The sequence below is a fragment of the Grus americana genome, chromosome 3 (assembly GCF_028858705.1).
Source record: "Grus americana isolate bGruAme1 chromosome 3, bGruAme1.mat, whole genome shotgun sequence".
In the NCBI taxonomy this organism is placed as follows: Eukaryota; Metazoa; Chordata; class Aves; order Gruiformes; family Gruidae; genus Grus; species Grus americana.
The window spans coordinates 115,194,730-115,211,521 of NC_072854.1; the positions used below are offsets into that span (position 1 = coordinate 115,194,730).

Here is a 16,792-nt window from a genome sequence, read left to right on the forward strand (position 1 = left end):
AAACACAAATTCAGACTTTTGAGGGTCAACCAAAATCCCCTTTTCCTCTCTGACTCATTAACTTAGTGTGCATTATGAAGAGGGGGCACACTGGAGGCCAAAAAAGGTGAGGATTTTAAAAGCAACAAGCCTGTACTTCAGCTGGATGGTCTACTCATCCCTGACAAACGGTAAGTGCTACATCAGCATTATCTCCCACATTTCTCTCACCTATTTGGTTCTTTATTTGTTTCTTTCTTTATTTGTACTGAAATACAAAAGGCAACCTGGGAATCACCCTGTTGTCCTCAGTCTTTGGACAGACCAACTCTTACGGAAGTGAAAGGCTAAGTCTTGTGGGCTGGACTTAGAGGAAGACAGGCAACGCTAACAAAAGAAACTATAGAAAATAAAGAGTTTCAGTTTACCAAATGATGTTTCCACTAGGAAAGATCTCAGTTACTTTGGTGACACAGTAATTTTCTATTTTTAAAAACAGAAGACTCTTTCAAAATTGATTAAGTTAACCCTGAAGAAGGAACTTCTATTTTGCAGTATGTGCCACAGACTCACTCAGGAACAGCTATTCCAAAATAACACAAGCACAGAGAAACCCTACAGAAGGCCTTCCTTTTGCATGGAAAAGGAGGAAGAAAGCCAATGGAAAGAACTTGATCAAAAGGAATAAACTACTGAATGCTTCCTGATGCTGTGATTACCTGTAGACATTGATATAGACAAGCCAGATCAAACAGTGATTGGCAAATGAACCCTTTTATGCTAACATTTTTGAGAAAATAAATTAAAATAAATTAAATATTAAAAGCTTGCTCCAGGTTATGAGTGTTTCTTCTCACTTTGCTTGTCTTTTTCATTTTGCCTCTTGCCTTCCTTTGTCCAGTATCAAATTAGCTGAACTATTTCCATAAAATCTTGAAATTCAGCCTTGCTAGAGTTGCAGACACCAAAAAAAAAAAAAAATGCCAGGTAGTCTTTGCTAACAGTAATCAGAGAAATACTAAGCAGAGAACTGGCCAGAGTGGAACTTCATTAAGTTCAACACAGGCAAAGGCAAAGTGCTGCACCTGTAGAGGAATAACCCCAGGCACCAGTAGATGCTAGGGGTCTAGTGGCTGGAAAGCATCCCTGCAGAGAGGGACCTGGGGTCCTGGCAGACAACAAACTGACCATGAGCCAGCAGTGTGCTCTTGCAGCAAAGCATCCTGGGCTGCATTAGGCATCAGAGAATTGCCGGCAGGTTGAGGGAATGTGATCTGCCCTCTCCACTCAGCACTGGTGAGACACCTGGAGCAGCGTGCCCAGTTCTGAGCTCCTCAGTATAAGGCAGACCTAGACACACTGGAGCAAGTCCAGTGAAGGGCCACAAAGATGATTAAGACACCACGGTATTTTTCGTATGAGGAAAGGCTGAGAGAGCTGAGTCTGTTTAGACTGGAGAAGCTCAGGGGGATCTTATAAATGTTTTCAAATAGCTGATGAGACGGTGTAAAGAAGACAGAGCAAGCTCTTCTCAGTGGTGCCTAGTGACAGGATAAGAGGCGAAAAATTCCATCTGAACATGAGGAAACACCTTTACTGTGAGGGGGTCAAACACTGAAACAGGTTGCCCAGAAAGGTTGTGTAATCTCCATCCGTGGATAAATTAAAAACTCAGCCAGACACTGTCTTCCCACAGGTGACCCTGATCGAGCAGGTGGGTTGGACTAGAACATATTGAGATGTCACTTCCCACCTCAGCCATTCCGTGATCCTCATGGCAAAGAGACGGGAATGGCCCAGCACTGCCATTCTTCATTGCAAAGTCAACAGATGCTAGAAATTTGATGCAACAGTTTCAATGGATCTTAAATAAAAGGAAGTTAGAGAAAACACTGCCAGGGACATAATGACCTGCCATGAATGCAAACATGCCAAGGAAAACTTTAAGAGTGGGTATCACCAGCATTTTGACCTACAAAATAGCAGTAGTGGTTACGAAAATTTCTAGTCAACCATATCTGGGTTTTCAATTATTGTTCACCAGCAGCTATTTTTGCACGTGAAAGTCAAGCAAGTAAAGGAGAAGATCAGTATGTTATAATATTCATTAAAGAAATTACTTCTTAACAACTAAAGGAAGGCTTTGACTGTACCGTGGGTGTGTAATAGAGTCCTGTCAAAGGTATCTTTAGGAGTATAAATATTCTTGCATCTTTCATGAACCTTCTCTCTCTGTTAAAAAGAAAATATATTAAAGAATTACTCTGAGGCTTTAAAAAGATTTTTTTTTTGAAACAGAACATTCATAACATTTTCAGTGACACACACTGTGTTATGCCAAATAATTCTGACAAGTTCACAATAATACTTTTTTCCTCTTAAAGGCTCAGATGATGTTTGTCCAGGTGAAAGGTACCACCGGTTGAAATTTTTGGTCAGTATGTTGGTTTTTTCAGTATCTTCACGTCTCAAGAGAACATGAACACCTAAGTTATTGAAGAGGAGTAATAACCTCTCTACATAATTATTACCATAGAGTAACTGTATTTACATATCCAAACATCTATTTGCTGTCTAATCCAGAAATCACACTAACACACAATGAATGCTTTTTTCATTGCTAAATTAAATCAAATCAAAGTAGATATTGCTTCGACATCTTATTAACGAGCATCTTGCTGAAACCACGTATCTTGTTTCATCATCCTGAGTGCCAAATTTTATCTACAGGTGTAAACACCATCAGAGACTACAGTGATAAGAAATTACATTTCTAAAGAACATTGATGTTAGACAGAACTCTGCTAGAAGCTACATCATGGGTCAGTTCCCTCTTCCTAAAACCTTTCATTTCTCAGTCATTGCATTATATGCTAATGGATGAGGTCTTGCATGTTTTAAACACTGAATGTGTGAACTAACAGCAATAGTTCAGTTACAGACAATTCCCTTTTCAGGAATATACATACTGTCCTGGTTTCGGCTGAGATAGAGTTCATTTTCCTTCTAGTAGCTGGTATAGTGCTGTGTTTTGGATTAATATGAGAATAATGTTGATAACACACTGATGCTTTCAGTTGTTGCTAGGTAGTTGTAGTGTCTACCCTAAGTCAAGGACTTTCCAGCTTCCCATGCCCAGCCAGATGCACAAGAAGCTGGGAGAGCACAGCCAGGACACCTGATCCAGACTGACCAAAGGAACAGTCCCTACCATACAACATTATGCTAAATATATAACTGGGGAAGCTAGCCGGGAGGTCAGATCGCTGCTTGGAAACAAACTGAGCATCGGGGGTTTTTTCCCTCCACAGGTGGGTAGCAATTGCATTTGTGCCTTGCTATATTATATTATAATCATCCTTTGTTTTCCTATTAAACTGTCTTTATCTCAACCCATGAGGTTTTTTTCCATTCCACTGGTGGGAAGGGGTGAGCGAGCAGCTGCATGGTGCTTAGTTACTGGCTGGGGTTAAAACATGACACATACTTTAGCTACGATTTACACAAGTAACACTTCCTGCAGCCAATTCTGTACCAGCAAAAAAATAAGTTACAAACCAAGGAAGCAGAAAACAGTGGGAGACTTCTACATGTTCCTTCAGTTAAAAAAAAAAAAAAAAAAAAACTACATACTTACTGCCACCTGTTTTTTAAGAGTTTGTAGAAGTCTCCTACTGGTCCTGGTGTCCTTAGATGTAGCTTAAACTTCCTGTTGCAAAAGAAATCATCAAGATAGGCCTATTCATAGTTTAAGAACTTAATGTATAAATGCTTAAATTAGAGACACTTAAAAAATATCTCCAATCTTTGCAGCACATAGTCATGTTTTATATTTGATCCAAAGGTCTGAAAATGCTATGTTGCACTGCAGAGCCCAATCATTAAACAATCCTTACAGAAAAAGGATTAATAATCAGAAAGAATAAATATGAACCGTCAGGCCTGGTGCAGAGCTCAGTATTCAGAAATACAAATGAAAAAAAAATAATGAAATTGCCTAGAGAGAACTTAGACAGCATTTTCCATACTATGAATACTATGATTATAAAAGAAGAAATGCCTAATGAAGAGTAAACAAGCACTGAAGAGCAAATTAATTACCAGCTAGCTGTATGATGGACTACTAGCAGGGACAATCTCTAATTAGAAGAAGGATCTCAAGTCTCTTTCTGGCTGCTAGCACTACGTGCATCTAACTGTGAGTTCTTACCGGAGTGATTTCCTGTTGGTATAATGCAAAATGTTCCTTGGTGATCTGTGGGAGGTAGAATGAAGGCGTGACTTCAGTGTCCACAAAGTCCACTCCCCATGTTTTTGTAAAGAAATCAGATTCCCTTTTTGCTAACCTAGGATCATTTAGTGCTGCTGGGAGATTGACTTTGGAATGATAAATAGTCCATCTGTGCTGATCCACAACTAAAGATGGGCTGTCACATAAATTACTGGGATCGCCTGCAGCACAAAAAACAAGACAGCGTGTTAAGGTAAGAAACTGAAAGTTGTATTTTTGCTAAAATGTGGTTCTTAAGCAAACCATGTTTCCACAATTACATAGTGGATCAGAATTATCTATGTAAAAGACACATGATATTCTCCTGCAACACTTTAACTTGCATGTCTTCCATCAGATTAACCAACACAAGTTTTGAACACAGCGGTGTATTGACACTCATTAAATATATTTAGCTCAACATTAGCTTCTATGGAAGAGAAAAAAATTCCAGCCACAAACATATTTTTAATAATCTGAACTCAATCAGAATGACAGTTGAAATTCCTTACCATTATATTTCCTAATTCTTAGGATCCTACGCCACCTACTCCTTTTTATAAGCTAAGCTTTACGATACCACAGCAGCTATAACTGTGACCAAAACGCGATTTTATGATAGCACTAGAGACTTATGACAGTGCTAGAGACAGGTCCTGGTCTCTTGCTTCCCACTGCAAGAGGGCTGGGGTGTTTCACAGAAGTAATGCGGCTAGACTCCGAGCATGCTGGACAGGTCGGTCACAGGCTCTGACAGAATATACCTTCTTCTTGCATGTAGTATGGATCATAGCTATAAAGTGAAATCACACAAGCATGATCCCATTTACAATGTAGACACCTAAAAACAAGCTGCAAATAGGAAGTCTCTCCCATTGCTCCAAAGGGACATTGGGTAGTATAAAGCAGAATTATAGCATACTCTGAAATAAGACTATAGCTTAGTACACTCCACCCAGTTTATGAGAAAATATGACTGAACAATTGTAAATGGATTAGAAATTTAACTGCATTTTCACTCTCCTTGTACACCGACATTACCTGTAGGTTCCTTCGGACACACATCGGGCAGTGACTGCACCGGTCGAAAGCGTTTTGTGGCATCCATTTCCTTTTTAAAGAAAGCATCACTGCTCTTTGACTGAGGCACTGGTGAAGAACTGTGGCTTGATGCCATTGCATAAAATCACCACTTGATGAAAGCTAAATAAGAAACAAAAAATTTCAAAGCTTTAATAAAGTTCTGGTTACAGCTTGTATCAAAACAATGACATCCCATCAGCTACATTGTATTTTTTTAACTGCAGCTCTAACTGACACATATCAACAGCAACAGGGAAAAGTTTATTTTAAACACAAAAATAAAAAAAGGCAGAATATAACTTCATAGTCTGTTTCCTCCCACTCCTCTAGGTTTGGGGGATAGTTTGTTCTTGCACACAGCACCAATAAAATTGTACATTTGGAAAAAAAGAAAAAAGTCTTTCAGGCACTTCTTCCTTTCTATTGCCATAACTATTGCAGCCATAGAGCACACATTCACAGTAGAACTTCCTCACAGATATCAGGAAGCTTGGGTGGGCAAATGTAGAACCTTCCACCTCCTCCGCCCTCCTACCTAGCTACTATCCTCAGTGACTGCAGGGAGCACATCACCTTTCGCATCTGGTCCCTGCAGTGCTTCCACTGTCCTGGGGGCTGCACTCCACAACAACCGCAACAGCCCAGGCAGGGCAAGGAGAGAGAGACAAATGATCTCGGCCTTCAAAGAACTGCTTCACAGACCAGCAACTAGTGGCAGTAAGACATCAGAAAAACTACCCCATCTGCATGATGGGCTTAGGCCAGGATTGGAAGCCTGAAAACTGGTGCGCTGCCTTAACGTTAGGACAACAGGACATGCAGTGGTTTTTCCAAAGGAGGAGGTCCGCAACCTACATTTGTGATTCAGACAAGCCCAGCAACAGCTACCCACAGATACAATATGTCATTAATGATTTATAGTAATTGAAATCATCAGATTTCAGACAAATCAGGATCTGAAGAATATAAGCATACCAGAAAAGCACGAGCAAATACTATGCATAGAACATGGACATCTTTTATCATTTGAATCAGGAAAATTGACAATTCAACTTTTCATGGCTGCCTAGTAAACTAAACTATAGTTTATTTCAGCATAAAAAGTGTTTGCAGAGAGAAGACAATTAAAGCATAGATCAAAAAGCTCCAGATTATGGAAAGTCCCACTAATTTTCAGTTGAATTTTAAGCTCCCAATTTGAAAATAAACAGCCTTAAAAAATTTACACCAGGGCTAAACACTGCAATGAATTCTTTCCATCTGTAAACAAAGCTGCATTTCTATCAAAGTATCAACTGAGTCAGTAGTAAACTGCAGAACTATTAGAGGTTTGAGAGTTTATTAAAACATCCCCATATTGTACAGCTCAAAGAGTGCCCGTTCAAAGGGACCGATCTGAATCCTTGTCTTTAAGAAGAAATAAACATATCTAGCAAGATCTTAGCATTTAACTACCAACCCTTAAGGGACACCTAAATTACTTACTACCCTGTGAAGGAGCACAGAAAGATAAAAGGCATATTTTATCTTCAATCGCTGAAGCAGGCGCCAAGGGACGACTGTACGTCACCATGTCAACTTTTAACAGCATCACATATATTACAGCAAATCTAATTTGGAAAAGAAAAAAAGTTCTACTTTCTAAACGAGGTTGGAAGTGTCCTATGAAACAATTCTAAAGACGAGTTAAGATATGTCCAGCTATAATAAAGCATCCCAATAAATGGACCCATAATGACTAACAAACACGCATTCTGCCCAAAACTCTGTCCATTGGGTACCATTCCTGATGTTCACCTGCCTCTCTCCCTTTCTATCCGACCATGCAGCAAGACAAGGATAATGTGCTTCCACTGTCATTTGCAGAAGTGACTTTTAGAAGGGGTGACAATAGACCACCAGAACCCTTTCTAAAAATGCTGCACAAGGACTGAAAATCTGTCTCCTAGGTTATCTTGGAAGAGGATTCCCTTCTTATACTAGAAAAACTTACTAGTCAAGATAGAGAATGGGAGCACTAATGGAAATCTGGAAGTAGTCAGAAAGGGAGAAAACCTTTCCAGACATCTGAGAGACCTTCCTTAAATAAAGCATCGGTCTCTCTCCCCAAAAAGACCCAAAGAAGACTTTTTCTCTGCTACTTGTCTTGCATGTTCATATTCTTATGTTCTTCCCTTAACATTTCCAAAACAACTTGTTTCTGCATTAAGCTCTTCTCTAATGTTTTGGGGTGTTTTTGTGAAAAATCTAGTTTATGATAATGACAGAACACTCTCATTTTAGCATTCTTAAAGAAAACACATCCAGTGCTAACTTATAATGATCAAGTCTCCTAAAGGCATACAGTAAATTTATCTGCAATTGGAACTGCTTCAAAGTTCTGTATTTGCAGTTTTTCTCCTGAAAAAGCCTCTGTAATATGAGACACAGTCTGCTCTAGCCAGATGTATGAGCAACTAAGGCAATTTGTAGAATGCACTGAAATCCTGTACTCTTGCTAGCAAGTCTTTCATTAAGCCTCTCTCCTTTCCCCATAATGAAGTACTGCCTAAAAGTATATTCTAAGATGTGAATTCTCTCAACTACATAAATCTCAGTGGAGAAAATGCTAACTGCGTTATGCTAGTCCAAGATTTAAAATAAATTTAAAAAACAATTTAACACTGAAGACTAGCTCAATACCTCAGCTTTTTAAAAAAATAAACTACACCTACTCTTGCACAGATACTTTTATTACTTATCACCATAAAATATTCACATTGCCTTTGCACACTGACAAATCTTAAAATAGAATGAAAAGAGTAGAATAAAATATCAATGCAAACAGTAACCTTCATACTATTGAGTGGATTTCAGCAAGATATAAGGATTCACAGGCAGAGGCCTTCTTAAGTGGCATGCAATATGACGCTGTACTAAATTATTTATAGTTAACAGCTATTCCAGCAGCCTCATAAGTCAGGACCTTATGGATAATTAACCTCAACGAACAGCCACATATGCACAGGAATAAACCCATCTGTACTGCCCAAAACCAGGCACTCCTCAAACTGCAGTCCTTAAATTAGTCAAGTAAGTATAGCTTCAGAGAGAGAAAGAAAACTGGACAATATTACCTGAATTAATTTTGAATTACAAAGGAATATGTGTCAAGTCTATCCGAAGACATAAATCCTGCCCTCCACCTGAGGCCTGCTGTGTACACTAACCTTGTACACAAGTGAAAAAGTTTTATTCGTTCACCAACAGCCCTTCCTCATGCTACACTACTAAACATTTTATAGACAAATGAATCTATAACCAGCTTCCTGAATCAGCTTTGTTAAATATACAACAATATATAAATTCGCTGATTTAAACATACCAAAAAAATGAAACTCAATGTTAACATACAACAAAATTGCTGCAGAATATTTTAACTCATTCGAGTGCGAGTCAAATGCAGGTAAATGTAGTTAACTGCACAAGCTGTGCAGAATGAATTATGCAATGGTGAGTCCCCTGAGCCTCCTACTTAGAACAGCATATGTGCAGCAATGAGAATATACAACTGCGTAACTTAATGACATCAATATTTAAATTATATCCAATTAAAACTGGGCTAGATTAACTCAGTTCCCTCCAGTAATCACCATAATTTACTCACATGTTATCTAGCAACATGTATTAAACTAACACAATAAAAAAAAACTTTAGGAGTTAGATACAAGAGTAATGATGGAAATACTTACAGGATAACAGCTATATTTGCAACATGCCTTCAATATATTAAATCTATTTTGTACACACTGTATTAATTTCCTTAGTTTAAAAAATGACATTAAATTACACTGTCACTTTAATGACTTCATATCACTGAAGTTAAACAAAAAAACGTTAAAATATCAATCATCACAACAATGAAAATAGCTTTGATGATTTGAATTTATGGTATTCTTACAGTCTGAACACATGCATATTCAACAATCTTACAGCTTTCTCTTAAAAAAAAATCCTTACTCAAGAACATGCTTAGCAACTATGATATGACACAGTTGTACAACATATAGCACAGAATAAAATTACTGCGATGACAAATGTAATAACCCCATGCTTGGATACTGTACAGTCAGCAAAGCAGAAGATCTGTGCAGTTAGTAATGTATTAATCACATGAATTTTAAGAAGTTACTTCTGTGATGACTACTCTCTGACCCTTGAGTTTCACACCCAAAGTTTCAGGAGTTAGAAGATCAGCACAACAAACAACAAAGCATATTACTCAGAAGTAATTGCACAGGATGGTTATAACTCTTGAGCATGTGCTTGGTTTTGTAAGTATTAACACTTGCACAAAGTCCTTCAGAAACTGGCTTTCCATATTCTGAGCATTATATGCACTCTTTGTTTTTCAGATAGCAATTCTTCACTACCAAAACATTCAGTATTATCTCTACACAAACACAATATTAGAGAAGGTGCAAACTAAGCCTTGCCTATTCATGGATGTTAATTTCATATTTCCTCATTTTTTGGTAGTTTTCCATTAGCATTATCAACCAATTTGCTACTTCCTACTTAAGGTAACATGAGCTAATTATTTTTTACTGAGAATTTTCATGTGCACATAGTTTGGTTTGTAAAGTTGTAATTTGTATTAACAATCCAAATTAGAATTTATGAAGCTGGCACAATCCCTGCAAGGTGTCTGAAATAAGTCTCAATTTATGCAGTAAAGAAACCCATGTTTCTCCTTTCTCTGTGCTCTCCCTCCCAAATGAAAATAAATCTACAACCTACTAATAATATCAAAACTACCAATTTAAGGTGAAGGTAAGTTAGCTGATACTACAACGGGCACTCAGGAACATGGAGCTTATTAGGTCCAGCCCTTCATACAATTCATAGAATCTGCTATCCAACCTCGATTTTGGCTTCAAAAATAGTGACATCTGAGAAGAGACACAAAGCACCCAGGGGAAAGAGCCTAGGGCTTCCACCTGACCATACAGCACTGAGCAAGTTCTCCTCTAAGTATTCCACACTGTCCATGATGAGCCACGCTTGGACACCACTAGGTACTCTTCAAGAGGCACACTCTGCGTCCCAAAAGTAAGGCAAGGAAAAGTTTCTCTGTGAATACGAATGCTGCTTTTCATGGCTTTATCTCGCAGCAACAGAGTGAAATCAAAACATTTCAAAGTACTGTGCTGGTTACCCAAGATGCTTCAGAACAGAAAACCATCAGAAGCCACCCACAAGTCATTGTAAAGCAAAATATTTCACCATTTCTAGAAGTGATAAATACTGGAGATACTAAAGGAAAAGGTTACCCGAAACATAATGAAAAGAGAAAAATGCACAAAGGATTTCTTCCAGGACCATAACAGCCAACAATGTGCCCACTACTGGTCTAATATATTTACTCTGCCCTCAAAAGTTTAGGTTTCCCACTGTATTATTATACAGCTCTTTTTGCTAAATTAGCAGGCTTTAACCCTGTAACAAGGAAACCATGGTATAAGCAAAGTACACACCACCTTTGTAAGACAAAGTGAACCAGCCTGGACTAACACAAGCTTTCAATTTTTTTCAACCGGTTAATTCCTCGGGCTGAAATTTCCATGCTTGCCCCTGTGCCCCAAGATAGACATCCCTCTTTCAGTGGGAAAGTCAAGGTTAGCTTTCAGCAGAAATGTTTAAGCAGTTTCAGAGAAAGAGGTTATGCCGGTGGAAGCTCTTCTGCTAACTCAAGCTCTTTCTGAACACCTATTTCCACCCTGGGGTTTTAGGGTAGGAAGTAGATGATTGTCAGGGCGGTGATGAGGCTAGAGTCAGACAACAGCTGTGACTTGTCCCCATGGCAAGCCATCTACATTTGATGCGCACTCCAACATCAAATCTCCTTACACAACTTGGAGAGAAGCCTGTGTCAGCCTGGCCTTTCTGAAAGCCTAATAAATATACGCATATTTGCATTCATGAACACACATATATTTCGGTGCATTCTGCACATCTTTTAATAGCATCCCAAATCTCATGTCCCCACACTGAGGGTATACCTTCTCTGCAAAGTTAGCATGAGTGATGACCATCCAGATTAGCCTTGCTGGGATAAAAGCAATTTGAGAAGGAAGCTATATATGAGTTATCTGTGTTTCTCATCAGCCTTGCTTAGCCACACGTGCTGTTACGATCCAGCAAATTCTGTAATTCCTTGGACGGTGCTGAGCTGAGCCAGACTGTTCTACTTTCTCAGCAAACTGCATAATGGGGACTGTGGAAAAGCAAGAGCACTTGAAAAGCTTAAAGAGTAACGCCACCACCCTCCCGTTATATCATCTCTTTCATAATGCCACCTCAAAATGCTCTCCTCACATGGGGAAACAGGAAAGGCAAAAATAATCTGACTACAAAGAAAGAGCAGGACAACTGCATCCCCACTGCAAAGCACCGTGGGTCAACTACAAGGCCAGGGTAAAACAGCATCTGATTTTCATACTATTATATTTTGTACTGGTTTCTTTTTCCCTCCTCCAGCTGAAGTCACCTCAACACTAGATTAAAAAAAAAAAAAAAAAAAAAGAGCTTTAGTTGAGCTTCACTTCTTTAAATACAAGAATAAGATCATCTGAAAAAAATTACCCCAAAAGGCCTCATCACTGAACATATTGTTATTTGAATGCACGTACGCACACATTATTTAGAATACACAAGCATAAACATTCTGTCAAAAATTGGAAAGCAATTTATCTCCCTATAGACAAATTATCTTAAAAGTAGTATTTCACTTTTATTCAGGTACTGAATAAAACAATTAAATGAAACATCTGTGATATACCCAATATACCAAATGCACTTCCTCTCATCCGGAAACCTAACTTCCCAATGATGAACACTAATTTGAAATCGGAAGGCAGCTTCTGTGCTGGAGGAACAGACCTTCCTACAGCTATTTAGGTCATTATGTGTCAAGTTCTTCCATGCCAGGGGTGGCAGAATCATTCAGAAGCAATTAACAAAGCAGTAAAAATATATGTCAGAAAAGAAAAGCCCTTGTGGTTAGTTGCCCCCACTATCACACAAGATGAGAGTGAAATCACTTTGTACTCTTTTTTTCAGGCATCAGCATTATAGTGTGCAATATCCTCTCGGAAAATGGTGAAATATGAATACCTCATATAACTCCACAGACGTACATGCAGCTGAACAAAGATCAAGCAGGCCCGGCAGGCATTCCAGCTAGAAGTCTGTCAAAGGCAGGACTGTGGAGCAGTGACATTTTGAGGAAAGGCAGGAGAACTGCACCAGCCAGAGCAAAAATTCTAACACTAAGGCCCTAACTTTACGAAAGGAGTTTGACAGAAGCTGATGGCAATTTGCATCAACAGCAGGTTTCCCTGTGCAGGCTCTCCGCTTGCTATCTTCAGTGGGGTTGGGCTCAATTTGTTAATCTGAAACTAATTTTCTAAAAATGTGATTTTTCATGAGAATCATGTCTTTCTGAAGCCTCACCAAAGCCCTGAACAACTGCAAGTAGCTATGAAAGAGCCAAATAAAACTATTTAATAGTTTTAACATTATGCAAAAAGCTGAGACCAGGGATTATCCAAAAGCAGGCACAGCATACCTCACAGCAAGTCCTATAGAGCAGTCTTGTGCCAGTCCACTAGCGGAAGGCAGTAAGTCACTCTGCAGGGCAAGTACTCAGCAAACGAGACCACCCAAACTTTTCCTTGGTGAGCACCAGAGCGCACCACCCATGAGTTGATAGTTCTCGTGGTGTTAATACCTGCCCTACAGAAGACCAAATGAAATGGATCACCTCTATTCACATCACTTCATCCCTGAAATAGCTTCCATTTACAAGAAAAATAAATATTTCTATAAACATAAAAAACAGTATGGTTATGCTCCATTTAGAATGCCAAAAAATAAAAGGAAGGTCTTACACTGCTGCTAACAGTAACTATGTAAAACTGATGGGAACTCTATGCCAATTGCAAAGCACCAGATATGCTACTCCAGTTCTAATAACCTATCTTAAATACACACACCCCCACATCCAAAGTGGCTTCTTTTTCTGTTTTAAGATCAGATTAGTAGCTGAAATATGCTAGCTTTTTCTCTATCCAAAGATGAGTATTTTGTAACATCTGATCAGTAAATGGATCTGCCATTTTTGAGTACAAGGGAAATACATAAAGGATTCTTTATCTTTTGAAAAGAATACTCAGATCTCTTTTTAAAACCTAGTACCTAGGTGAGGTGGGTGCAAAAAGTTAAAAATACAGGGAAGACAAATTTTAGATGTGCTGGTAAATACTTCTTTGGTCTTAATCATGAGGCCCCAGAAATATATATGTAGACCATCCATTCACACTCACCCTTTCTTTATGTTAGATTAATCAAATAAAACGAGGACTAAACAAAATCAGGTGAGAAAAAAAAAAGGAACAGAAACCAAAAGAGCCCTGAGACTCCCAACTGGAAGGATGATAAGATGCTCGTGGCCCTTCACTCTTCTTGAGAAACTTGCAGCTCCTCATTTCCCCAAAAGTCTGAAGAAGGAAAGCAGAAGTGGCTTCTACACAGAGTTGCTGCCCCAAAAGAAGAAATGATACCTACATGATTCCATTTCCCAACTTCTTCCCACACAAACTGCCAAAGAGCAAGTTTGTGGTCTGCATTCTTCACTCTCTCTAGCGGCTCCTGACACTTCTCAGGCAAACAATATTCCTGTTCAACTTTGGAAATGTACGTCCCCTTCTCCTCCCATGACGAAAAGCAAAATTCCTCCATACATGCACCAGACTCCCACTACAGAGAAAGACAGTACTGAAGACACAGGGCTGCCTAGGACAGATCCCATTACCAGCAAATGTGATGGGAAAGGTAGAGCTGCTTCTCAGCGTGCAGCCTTCAAACCTCACTGGTGAGGTTGCCCACAAGATGAACAGCAGCTTTTGCTTAGACAGCCATAGAACTTCCTGTCAATTGGTTCATTTTAAGCATTGTTTTCCTACCCAACAGAAGCACCATCCTATGCCCAAAGGATTTCAAAGGAACTATAGCTTTTGTCTAATCTACAGTTTGGGAAAGAGTCCCAGGGGCTCTCGGGCTAAAGTAGCAATTACTGCAGCCACTACAACAATTAACATACTGCAGTCAGGTTTTTTAGTAACGGCATTTTTTCACAGGGCTGCAAAGCAGCTGTGATTGCACAGCACCACAGCTGCACAGAAGTCCACAGGAATTCTTCTTGCTCAGGACTCTATCAGATAGGGTATAGGAAAGACAGTAAAGTCAACACACCACCTGCACTTTAAAACTCTCAAAACATACAGGTAAATCTGTAATGAAGTAAATATTTTTATGTACTTTAAAATGGGTACTTTACACAATTGGGATCTCTCAATGGTCTGTAACAGAAATCCTAAGTACTTCTAAAATATAAGAAAAACAGAGAAGGAAAGGAGAATCAATAAAATATTAAGGCTGAAACTAGACAGTCCAAGAAAAAGTTAATTTTTTTTGTTGAAAGTGCATGAGGTCAGTATTTTACAAATACATATGGGTATTTCTCTCAACAGGACATAGTGTGTTTGAAAAATTACAGTAAGGAAAGGTGAGAAATGATGCTTGTCTACACACACAACTTTAGGATTGCCTACAAGCCCAGGAACCATTGCAATCCTACGTGGGTTTTGGATCCAACAACTGCAGGTCTCCACATCCCAGTCCATCCCAATTGCCATCAACATGGGTGTCATGTGCCAGCATTACACAGAAAAAACTCCAAATGCTTGCTCCAAACGTTACTTCCCCAGGCAGCACCAACTTCTTATAAAAGCCGTGCCCGACGAGTGTAGCATCGCCACACAAGGAGCTGGCCATACCTTAGCGAGAACACGCTGGGAGTATCTCAGGGAAGCCGTCGTCATATCTCTCCTCCTCGCATTGTACGGAAAACTGCCCAGTCTCGGAGCCTGGGGACGGCGTCAGTGACCTGCAGGAGAGAGCCCACATGAGAGAGGGCCACGACAGCCGTGCCCAGGGCAGCCCACGAAAGCCTGGCTTAAGGCTGACACTTCCACACACTCAACACCTCCCTGCCAGGGACAGGCACCGATTTCAGACACCGCCCATTTCCCATCGTGGGGTTACCATAGAAATACAAAATGTATATTTGCAGAAAAAGGGGAGAACCGGGCGGCACCCCCCGCACCTCAAAGTGGGTGCCCCTTCCCTCACACCCGCCTCTCTCCCCCACACGGTCCCTGGCCGCCCCCCAGCCCTCGCCCCGCAGAGGGCCCGGGCCGCAAAGACAAAGGACACCCAGGAAAATTCAACTTTCCCGGCCGCTCTCCGGGAGAGCCCCCCGGCCACAGGCGGAGGCGGGGAGGCACCTGCGCCGGCGGCCTAGCGGCGGGCGGCCGGGCCGGGCGCTCCCCGCTGCCTACCTGCGGCGCCGGGCGGGCGGCGCGGCCTAGCACGGCGCCGGCGCCTCCGCGGCGACACGTCGCTTCCCCCCCGTGCAGGGCGGCGCGGCGCAGGAAGCGGCCCGGGCGGCGGCAGCGGCGGCGGCGGGAGGAGCCGAGGCACCGCCTCTCCCCGCCACCTGGGGGAGGAGCAGCCGCCGCAGCCGGCGGAAGGGGCTGCCCCTGCCCGGCCACGCTGGGGGTTGCGGTTCCGTCCCCTCGGGAGTAGCTCTGGGCCCGCTTCGGGGGAGGCCGTAGAGCTGAGGTGCCGCCGTCTCGTCCGGGGCAGAGGGGGTGATCCGCAGTGCCCACCGCCATTCCGCGGGGCGAGAGGCTCCGCAGTGCCCCACGGCCAAGGCGCCGCCATTTGAAAGGTCCCCTAAGTGCTCCACAGCTACAGCACCGCCATCCCGGGGTGCGGGAGGCCCCATGAGTGCCCCGTAGCCAAGGCGCCGGCTTTTGACAGGGCCCATAGACAAGGTGTTGTGGTTTGAGGGTCAAGTGCCTCACAGCTACAGCACCACTATTTGAAAGGCTCCACAGCCAAGATGTTGCCATTTGAGAATCGTGAGTGCCCCACAGCTACAGCGCTGCCATCCCCGGGTGTGAGAGGCCTCACACGTGTCCCGCAGCCAAGGCACTGCCATCCCAGAGTGCATAGTGTCCCACAAATGCACCCCAGCAGAGCTCCCAGCTGGGGACAGCAGGGTCTCCTCAGTGCCATGGAGGCCTCACGGCTTACCCCTGCAAGCCAGCAGTGAGGGGAGGGGAGCCGCAGCAGACAGGCTCTGTGACAGTGGTTGCTTCTGCACTGGTTTTGGCCACGGCTGCTGCGCAGCTGTGGGGAAATCGTACCAGGTGGCCTCAGTTACGCTCAGAGACTGTAATCAGGCATCATACCCAGCAACCCCCTGGCTGGTAACTTCTTATTCAGACGTATTGTAGGCTGTAACTCTTCCTCAGGCCACAAAAGATGCTGAAATACAGGGACACATTAGGT

General features: G+C 41.6%; 1 protein-coding gene across 5 annotated transcripts in view; it reads right to left on the reverse strand.

Annotated features, from left to right (window-relative positions):
* The window catches only part of VPS54 (VPS54 subunit of GARP complex), a 53,445-nt gene extending 37,531 nt beyond the window's left edge, over window positions 1-15,914 (reverse strand). For 4 of the 5 annotated variants that reach the window (XR_008576539.1, XR_008576538.1, XR_008576540.1 and 1 more), the window contains exons 1-5: window positions 15,775-15,914; window positions 15,211-15,320; window positions 5,291-5,452; window positions 4,190-4,431; window positions 2,133-2,211 (exon numbers count right to left, since the gene is read on the reverse strand). Coding sequence is in view for 2 of the 5 variants with exons in the window: in XM_054821749.1 (XP_054677724.1) it covers window positions 2,133-2,211; window positions 4,190-4,431; window positions 5,291-5,426 (457 nt within the window). In the remaining 3 variants the exon portion in view is untranslated. The remainder of the gene's footprint in view (window positions 1-2,132; window positions 2,212-4,189; window positions 4,432-5,290; window positions 5,453-15,210; window positions 15,321-15,774) is intronic. The other variant, XM_054821750.1, reaches the window with a different exon arrangement.
* Window positions 15,915-16,792: the final 878 nt, after the last annotated feature.